We start from the raw sequence: 10,041 nt of genomic DNA, 5'->3' as shown, positions 1-10,041 counted from the left end.
AGTAATGCCATAGAAATGATGTACAAACGATCAGACCAACTCGGAGCAATCACTGCTTACGGACGACGTTTGGCAACAGTATTGTGACTAAAGTGACTCCTTTGATGTGTCGACTTGCTTTAGGGGGCGTGGTGATGTCGTCAGGACGGAGTAAAGGACATATCCATCCAGCAGACAGGCGCAGGATTAGATCTACGCACTTTGTGGGAAACTTTGCAGCTTTTTTGTTGTTGTTTGTAACTAGCTAGCTAGCAACTGTTAATTGTATTAGAAAACTGATAGTGTGACGTCTTCCATAGAAAATTCCGGATCCACCAAAACAAAGTCAATTCAATTGCAATTGATTTGTGATTTGGACATCTCCATTTAGATGTCGTCCATAAGCAGTGATTGGTCACTGTCTCCATGGCAACCTATCTCACCAATTAGGAGTGAGCTTGTTGGAAGGCCACACTCGTTCGACTTGGAAGCGGGCGACTGTCAGACGTTTTGAACGTTAGACGTGGGGGCCAGCCGAACCTGCCTACTTTTATTGAGAAATCCGATTGGCCGGTTTATAAAAAAAACAAAAATAAAAAACGTCTTTGGGATTCTGGCTTCTTGGACCCAGCATGTACTTCCTGTTTGGAACGCGACAGGGGCTGAGTCCAAAGGTCACTTAAGTCCAGACTATGAGGTAGTTCAAGTCCGAGGGGGTGAGGCTGCAGGCGAAGAAGGTTCCGGTCTAACAAGGTTCAGGGGTAAAAAAACTAAAAAGCACTTTTATCGTCTTCCTGTGACGTTTGACCCCCTATAACCGCAAATATTGATCCAATAAAATACCTACAAATAAAGAATTTTGGTCACATTTGCAATTTCAGCTACGTTTTATTAAATAACAGCACAGAAAAGCAACACTACGTTTGTTACAGAGGGACAACACAGGGGCTAAGGGGGAAAGAAAAGTCCACACAGAGGGCAGCACGCTACACCAAAGTCAGCACAGATACATTCATCGGTAAACCCGAGTGGCAGTGGTGTCGTTTTTCCGAATTCTTAACATCTATCGCTTTCATAAACTACAAAGCGGGATTATGATCTCCAGCTACTACATTTCGAAGAACCTTTTAGCCACGCCCCCAACCTAAGACTCCGCCAAGTTTCTGCTTTTATTTCCTATTGTTTTATTTCCCTGCTCAGGCTTTTTAGATGAAATCAAACGTTACAAAGTATAACAATCAAACTATGTCGCTTGTATATGTACACGAAACAGAATACTGTGAAACTGTGGAAGACTCGACATGAAATTCTTTTAACGATTTGAGCTAACGAAAATATTGCTATTTTACTCATCAGCATTCAAACATGTATCGCTGCTGCTTATTCTTCGCGTTCTAGATAAGTTAGCTACTATCAATGTGCGTTTTTGAGAGAAATACAAGCATTTTTCGTGGATATGTGGTCGCATGGATGGGACGTCCAGTTTCACCATTAAGTCAACGTACATACGCGATCAAAAGTCCTGAGCGTCAGGCGTGATGCTCTAGCGCTTATGTGTTTTGGGTGTCGCATTGCGATGCTTTTACAACCTCAGCTTTGGCCTGTCACGTGTTGATGACATCATCAGTAGGTGGAGTCCAAAACCAACATGGAGAAAATTTGGATCGTTCTCTTCCCTAATTTAATAAAATTTTTCATTTTTTGTATCGAGGTCTTAAAACTTTGGACGGTGGCCCCTCCCAAGGTTAGGATTTATCGAGAAGCGTCCTAGAAGTGAATTTGATGCAAGTCAAAAGAGAAGTGGTCGGCGCAAATTTGTTTTGCTTGTTTTGAACGTAGCATAAAACGACTGAATCAGAAAAATGCGCTAGTCTCTTCTGAATAAAATGTTATCAAAAAAGTTCGGTAGCTGTCCTACCTAAAGGTTGTACTGCACTGCGCATAAAGCTAGCAAGAAAAAAAAATGTTTGCAAGTTGAAAAAAATAGAAAACTAGTAAAGTTTTGACAAAAAACAAGACATTCTCATTTTTTTCTCCAACTCGTCCCAATTTAATTCTAATTTGTTTGAGAATTCATTGAACTTATAAGGAGACCATTTTGAGACAATCCTTTGCAAATGAATTAGCTGATTTCCATCGATTGCTTAAACACTTCAAAACGTTAAAGTCAGCGCAAAGCTATTTCTCTCCGCTTCAGAATCCTCTAAATTAAATTAATTGCGTAAACAGTGGGAGAGTTATGGTAGTCCAAAGATCATCAACACTGTAGCTAACGCTCCTAAGCTAGTTTTGAGTTAGCTTAAAGGTCATTTTGAGTAATTGTAACTAAATAAACCGAAATTCTTTTTAAGAAGTTTGGAAGGACACCGGATAGTAAGGAAGTCAGACTTTCCTTTTTTTTTTAAATGACATCAAAACCATAAACGGAACAGACGTTCTTTGTAGCTAGTCCGATTAAAGCTAGATATAGAAAAAAAGAAAAAAATTGGACGAAATTTTTTATTTCGTGACAATAAGAGATCGGGAGGTTTATCCGTTCATTCGGGAGAAGCTAAAACCGCGCATTTCTCTGCTGTTGTACTAATTTACTATGTGATATTGTTAATAAGACATTAAAATATGTGAATCTATAATGGTTGATCCCCTGAACTAAAGTGTCCACGGAACCAAACGTAACTTATTTTTCATTTTACCTAAACATAGAATAAGTGTTGCGTCGAAATCTGGCATGGAAAACAGTGAAACAGCAAAACATTCATTTTCATGCATACAAAAGCAGTTGTGGACCTTAACGCCGTGTCACACAGCTTCTACGCACATTTGGTACATATTGCACGGATGAAAACTGGTCATACGTGAGAATAAGTGAGAAAAGTTGAGGTTCTTTACGTGAGATTTTCACAGATGTATCACAAAGAAACCACGGAAGAAGTATGAATGAAGCACACAAAGAACAGTCACACGTCGGCGGTACGTGCCCAAAAAGTCCATAAGACAAACGTTGAACTGTCGTGGAAAACCGCAGGTTTGCGTATGTATCTTGCAAAAATTATGCGTATAAAGGATTTTAAATAAACTACGACCAAAACTTTTGAACAGCTCAAAACCAAATTCATGTAAAGACCTGTATGAATCACCTATGTGTCACGAAATTTCCGACGTAGAAAATACGCAAAATGTAGGTAGTGGCTGTGTGACAATTTGAGGAGGGAGCCTCCAACGGCAGCTTATCTGTACAACAGGTTTCCCTCGGAAATACTTCCCTTCTGGCGCGGCGATCATTCACGCAAAAAAAAGGACACGGGAAGTCGGAAAATGTCTGTACTCCTGGCAGGCATTTCTGGTGAGGATAAGTGCACTGTGTCCGTCCTGCAAACCTCCCAGATTTACGTCCAAACTGCGGTTCGTTGACACCGCAGGCAGTTTGAAGGCACCCCGTTTTTTAAATTCCTTTCCTGGGTGGGGGTGGGGTGGGGGTTGTGTTTGCTGTGAAGAATCTCGCTGGTGATCTTAGGAATGAAAGAACAAGGTGTAGAAACACGCTGGATAGGTGGCTTTTAGAAAGTTAGCTTATAGACTCTTTGGCAAAGTCATCAAGCCCCGACAAAAAAAAGGGGCAAATCTACAATGTCGGAATCCAGTCCTGTTCTCCGGTCGCAACCGCTCCACCTGCTGCTAATCAACTGTGTGCTTTAGCAACAACAAGGTAAGAGAGGTTGGTTCCCAGTCCCCAAAGACTTCAGTTTGATACCGGATCCGTCTCCTAGCTTCTCTTGGTCATCGGTCTACCTTCCCGGACGTGTTTGGTACTCCTCTTGTCCGTCTTCCCCTTCTCTCTCACCTTCCTCAGGCGCCTCGGAGGTGGGGTGCCCCTCGACTCGCTGTCCTCCTGAGCGCTGGACGTGTCCATCCCATCCCGCTCTTCGGGAATGTTGGGGATGGCCCCACTGCTCCCGTCTAAAATGTTCCTCAGGGAGGGGTCCTCTGGTGTGCAGGTGGCAGTGGTGCCGCTCTCGCTGCTGCTGAGGTCCTGCTCCTCGCTGTGTCGCCCCCCTCTGCCGTGAAGGTGAAAGGACGTGCCCCTGAAGGAGGGCCTGTCCCGCTCCGTCTCCCGGATGCTCTGCTGGGGCTCGTTCATGTCCACGCCCGAGTCCAGGCTGGTGTCGTTGCTGCTCGGTGGGCGGTGCCGGGTCTGGAGTTCGATGATGGAGTGGCGGACCTGAGCGGCCGGTTTCCCGTCCAGGGAGACGAACCAGGCCCTCGGGTGAGAAGACGAGGACTTCCCGCGCCCCAGCTCTAGCAGGGTTCGCTCAGAAATACCTTGCAGCTCGGCGGACATGCCGTGCCCGCCGCTGAAGGGCCCCATTCCGGCCGCCTCGTTGAGGGTGCCCGGTACCGAGACAGAGGATTCCAGGAGGTTATTGTAGCGCCCCCATATGTTCGCGTTGGTCCCTTGGCCCGGCGGTGGAGTCTCCAGAGGCTGGGGATCGTCCTGGCTGCTCTGGTGTGGACCCGCCCCACCCTGGCAGTGGTGATGAGGCGCTTTCGGCAGCGTCTGCGTGTAGCTGTCTTTGTTGGCCGGCTCTGAGTGGGCATCATAGTCAACTCCATTCCTGGGAAACGTGGCCGACTTGCAACCCGACAACTGCTGCTCCTGAACTCCAAACAGCTCCGGAGCTTGGATAATGGCCACGGGTTGGTTGTACAGGTGAACCAGCTTGTCTTGGAAGAAGTTGTCTGAAGAGTTCAAGTTGGCCCTGTTCTGCTCCGCTTTCTCCTGGATGCGAGCCACCTCGTCGCTGTTGATGTACAGAGACGACTGCTGGGAGGCTTTCATCCGCTCCAGAGCGATGTTGTCATACAGGGAACCTGCAGGGAGACTCCCTGGATCCTCCACATAGATGTTGTAGTTGGCCTTGTGCCTGGGCGTGGACAGCGTCTCGCACTGGACGCTGCAGGAGGCCAGGCTGTTGTCTCCAGACCGGAAGAGCAGGCCCTCCTCCATGTGAGTGGAGGTGGTTTGGTCTTTCTTCAGCACGGTGAGCTTCGAGAACCGGGCCGTCCTCCTCCTCCTCCTCCTCTTAGGTTCCCGATAGGTACCTCTGGGTACGAAAGCAGAAAACACCAGGGTCACACCTGAAGCACAAGGTCCAGAAAGTTACAAGGTCTTACCCGCAGTGACACAGAAGCAGGGACAGAAATCCGACGACGACGGCCAGAGTTCCTCCCAGAATTCCCAACAGCAAGTAGGTGTGGTACGAAAGGAAGTCCATGGAGTTTCCTTGTCCAAGATAGTCTAAAATGTTTCATGTGAATCAGTGACAGAGAGACGGTTTCAATCGCCTTCGTGAACGAGGGCTACCTTTCGATGAAGGATGGGGGGCTGCGATCCAATATCCCAGGTGGGAGGCGGTGTAAACCCAGACCAGCTCATCGCCGATCGCCTTGACCACGCCCAGACCGTGGTTCTCCCACGCACCTTCAGAAAGCATCAGGATTTTAGTGCCCTGTCGAAATGCTAACGGCACGACGGCGTGACAGCTTTCCTCCTACCCGTCTTCGGGTTGAAGGCCCAGGCCGGGACAGTGTCGGCGGCCCTCAGGTCGGTGTCACGTCCCAGCGGCAGGCTGATCTGGATGGGCCCTCGAACGTGGAGCTCGATTCCTTCGGAGAACAGCAGGACGCTGACGGCTGCCACCGCCCTCAGCTCCATGCTTCGGAAAGCTGCAAATATTACACACGTTTTGAAACAAATTCCACTGAATATTTTAGAATTTTAGTTCGTTGACATAAAATATCAACATCGGCAAGAAATTCCTTATAACCCTTGTGCAATCTTGTGGGGTCAAAATAACCCCACCCTTACTACCATGACAAAGGTGGATAAAGTTGGAAAGATTTGACATAATCCATGGACACCAGTGAAGATCACAAATCATTGAAGAAAAAAGGTTCAGCGCACTGTCTAGTGGGTCTAGATGACCCAACTCCCAACCTAACGTTGGGAGTTGGGTCATCTAGACCCCACAAGATAGCACAAGGGCTAAATAAGTAGAGTTCTCTCCTTGCCTGATTTGCTGCTGGTGATGCCAAGGGTACAGTTGGCGCAGTCCTTCCCCAGGTGGTGCTGTGGTACGGTCAGGAATGCCGTCACCGTGGAGATGTTGCCCCTGTCGGGGAGTGTCAGGAGGCTTTTGGGGAACAGGACCTTTGGTTGCGAGGAACTGTCTGTTAAAGACAGACGAAACTGGGTTAGATAGAAAAATGCGTTTTTCATTTTTGTTGTTGTCAAAAATGTTTTGAGGCGCACCTGGTAGCTTCCTGGTGATGAGCACCGAGTCTTCAAACAGCCAGATGTTTCCCTGACTGTGGGGGAGCAGCGACAGCGTCACCACCGAGAAAACTGACGGATGACAAATAAAAGAAGCATACAAATGAATAATTTTGTACAAAATATTTTTTCGGAATATAAATCGAGTTTTTTTGCATAGTTTGGCCACTGGTGGAACTTTTTAAACACGCTTTTAGCATGTTCACTGTTGCGAACTGATGCTAGCGCATAAACTTACAGTTGGAAGAGGCTTGTTGCAAAATGTCATGGAGGTGAAAAACTTGCGCAACCTGCTCCAGGTATTTTATTCCGATATACGTAAGACTAGGTTTCGTATAAAGCTAGCCTTACAAAAACCGCAATTATTAATTTTTTTTCTTCGTGATTGATTGTCAAACAGTTATGGTAGTATATTCATGAATTTGAAAAGGACGCTAACCATATGTCACTTCTAAATCCGAGTCCCCGAAGGCTCAAAGTTCAACCTGGTTTAGATTTTAATATGCGTTTAGTGGTTGCGCAAAAACCCACAAAAACGGACTTAATAACGTGCGTAGCAATGCGCGAATGAAAGAGTTTTGAATGTGGAAGCCCAAAACGCGAGTTTACATAAGAATTTTGTTTAAAGTGCTCACAGTTAGCGTGTAGTTGACTCGCTAGCATGTTCCTTATGCTATGGTTAGCTTAAGAATTGTTCATACATTGCGCTATGCCCAATCTTGTTCAAGCATTTTGTTGAGTTTGTTTCTCGCACAATTGCGACTTTTATGTGTATATATAAATTAATAGCAACAACCATTAGAGGGCAGTGCGGGTGTGTGGATCACTATATGCTACTGCTAGCAACGCACAAGAAATAAATCTCTGCTTTTTTTTTTTACACACCTAGCATGTGATGCGTGTTCTAGAATGCGCTGAATGCACATTCGTAAACGGAAGTTAAGCATGTTTACGTGAAAGCCCGAGAATACATGCTAGCATAAGACTTTTCATTGATTGTTTCCAAGCCCGGTGTGATCATAGCATTACGCCAGCCTCGGCATTAAGTAAGCGTAAAAATTGTTTGTATGTTGCGCAAATATTTAATAATTTATCCTGTGGGTTTTTTTAAGCAAAACACTGTTCTGTTAGAGAAGCTTCTATTTAATCAGAATATTATTGTTATCGATTCCGCTGTTGTGATTAGCCTTTCACCTTGAAATGTCCATTTTTGGTCATTTTTTTTGGTTAGGTACAATTTTTCGCAAAACTGGAATGTGACGTATTTGGGATTTTTCTACATATTTATGGATTTTTTGGCGTGAGCGCCTCATACTCTGGAGCGACGTATCGTGCGAAACATTTGGTAGTTGGATTTTCCAGCGGATTGCGCCATTATGAATCTAACAGGGGGGTGGTTGCCGAGCACCTGCTTCCCCCTGACCTCCTTCTGTTATGCGTACACTCATGGGGACAATAGACTAAAGTGACCCCCCCCCCCCCCCTTCCGTGGAGGACAAAGACCCCCCCCCCCCCCCCCATGACTCAACTGTACCGACGCACACAGACGGGGGAGTTCTCATCACTCACTGGGTCTCTTCGCGGTGCTCCAGGGCAGGGGGGCGGGGACGTAGGCATCGCTGGTCCCCAGCAGCGTCAGCTCCGATCCCGGGTCGTACTCCACCCATAGCAGGACCTCCCCCTTGGCGTCGGTTTGGGACGAACTCCTCAAGGTGTGGTTGACGTAAAGGCCCACCGACGCCCCCGGCAGCAGCTGGCGGGTCACCAGGTCCCTAACCAGGACCTTGAGGGAAAACCCTGGGTGTGGGGGTGGTGGTGCAAAGGAGACCCTGAATGAGATGCGTTTGCACACGCTCAGACGCTTTTACAAAGTGATGAGGCAAGCAGAACTGAGCAGGCAGGGATGAAAACATGGAGACCAGGAGCCTGCAGACCTGAGAGGGGTTCTAGACCCCCCATCCTCATCCACTGTTGACCCCACAAGCTCCTGACGTCACAACAAAGCTTAAAGTTGATTTATATGCTCCCCATCATTGTGCCTGAGTAGACCCCCCCTCCCCCTTCCTTCTTTGTTTGTACCTGCTGTCTGACTCGTGGGTGTGGGCACGCGCCGCGGGTCATCCGTGTCTCTGACCGCGACGGTGAAGCCATTGTCCCCGGTTAGGGAGGAGGAGGAGGATGAAGAAGAGGAGGAGGGTGCCGCCCTCACTGCTCCGTCCAGGCAGGAGATCAAAAGCAGCCAGCGGAGGAAGAGGAGCGGCGCGCGGCGATCAGCAGCCATGGCTGGCGGACATAACGGAGCGCGCGGCACGCGCTCAAACGAGGAGGTCCGGCGGCGGGGTCGCGTGCGTCACCAAAGGCCTCGTGCCGCTCGGTTTCTGTGGTCTTCGGTGCGGACGGTGGAAAAGGATGCTGGGGCTGGAAAAGATCGTGTGTTAAAGCGAGGGGTGTCACTCCGCAGCGAAAAAGAAAAGAATTAAAGTCTGGGCAAAATCACAATCACGGACCTAATTATTTTGACAGAAGTAATCAAAATTAAAATACAAACGATTTTGACGAAAAGTGTGACGCACTGAGATCGTTGTTTTTAACAGACGAAGGGAAAATAGTCAGAGTGAGAAGTCTGTTTGCATAAAGCATCTTTGCAGTGTCTGGAGATGTTACGTCACACTGAGATCTGCGAGCAGCCTGTCTTGTGATGTCAGACAGATTCAGATCACATAAATAAATAAAAACAATATACTGTTGGTAAAATATTTAAACATTTAGAATCCTGGTGCTGATTTATCCAGTTACTGAAGGTAATAATACCTTTAAACACTAATGAAAAAAATAAAAAAGAACTACCCTAAACACTATTTTGTTCTAAATGTTGACGTTTTGTCATTTTTAATTTGAAGCGATGGTTTAAAAAAGTATTCTTGACACACTATTGCTTCTTTCACGCAATTAATGTTTTCTCCAAAAATAAATGAATGAATAAATAAATAAACAAACAAACAAACATTAAAGGTCAGAGTTTAAGTGTGTAATGTCCTACAAAATAAAAGCTTTGTCAAAACATGATGGTAAATTTAATATATATATATAGTATAACTTACTGGAAATAAGTGTTTTAAAACACTACACACTTTAAAAAAACAGTTTTTGACACAGTACCCCTCCCCTCCCTAGACAAATAAATAAATAACAGTTGCATTTTCTCATAAGTTTTCTCATAAATTTGTGTTTTGGTGTTTTTAACATGTACTTCTGCATTTTTATGATTATGGTGGGCACGTTTAAAAGAAATTAGGCATAAAACTGCATTTTTACATAGAACAATAGCTATCAAATTAGTTGGGGTTTAAAAGTGTTCTAAAAGAATCTTTACGTTGAGGTTTTAGACTGTTCCAAAAATCAAGGGCCAAAACGCTAAAAACAATTTTCCCTGCAAGATTAATAACAGGTCTTCCAGGGGTCTTATTTTTAGACTTAAGTCGAGGCGGATTTTCATTGGTCAGTTGTATTGACACACACACACAAGCACACATACAAAAAAGCCCATTCGTTAATCAATCGGAGTGTTTATGTCGCCTCCGTCCCCTCTGACGTCCGTCTCTCCGCACCACCATTGGTTAACATGTCAATGCGTGCAGCAAAAAGCCGGAGAAACGGGAAACAGGTCTGAGTTAAAAAAAAAAAAGCTTTCAAAATAAAACTTTTTAAAATTCTATTTTATTTTGAAGGTA

General features: G+C 45.8%; 1 protein-coding gene across 2 annotated transcripts; it reads right to left on the bottom strand.

Moving 5' to 3' along the window:
- Window positions 1-847: 847 nt before the first annotated feature.
- On the bottom strand, window positions 848-8,756 carry fam171b (family with sequence similarity 171 member B). 2 transcript variants are annotated; one of them, XM_023964033.2, is made up of 8 exons: window positions 8,390-8,756; window positions 7,880-8,107; window positions 6,290-6,382; window positions 6,049-6,207; window positions 5,533-5,703; window positions 5,342-5,458; window positions 5,152-5,275; window positions 848-5,081 (listed from the first exon to the last, which is right to left on the bottom strand). In XM_023964033.2, exons 1-8 carry the CDS (start codon window positions 8,589-8,591, stop codon window positions 3,743-3,745), a joined length of 2,433 nt encoding a protein of 810 aa, XP_023819801.1. In that variant the 5' UTR covers window positions 8,592-8,756; the 3' UTR covers window positions 848-3,742. The 2 variants fall into 2 exon arrangements, with proteins under 2 accessions (XP_023819801.1, XP_023819805.1); XM_023964037.2 differs by having other exon boundaries at window positions 5,152-5,260; window positions 8,390-8,752.
- Window positions 8,757-10,041: the final 1,285 nt, after the last annotated feature.

Source organism: Oryzias latipes, chromosome 2 (assembly GCF_053564925.1).
Source record: "Oryzias latipes strain Hd-rR chromosome 2, Olatipes_Hd-rR_3.1".
NCBI lineage: Eukaryota > Metazoa > Chordata > Actinopteri > Beloniformes > Adrianichthyidae > Oryzias > Oryzias latipes.
Note: the sequence above shows the minus strand (reverse complement) of the source record. Positions and strands in the feature narration are given on the sequence as shown.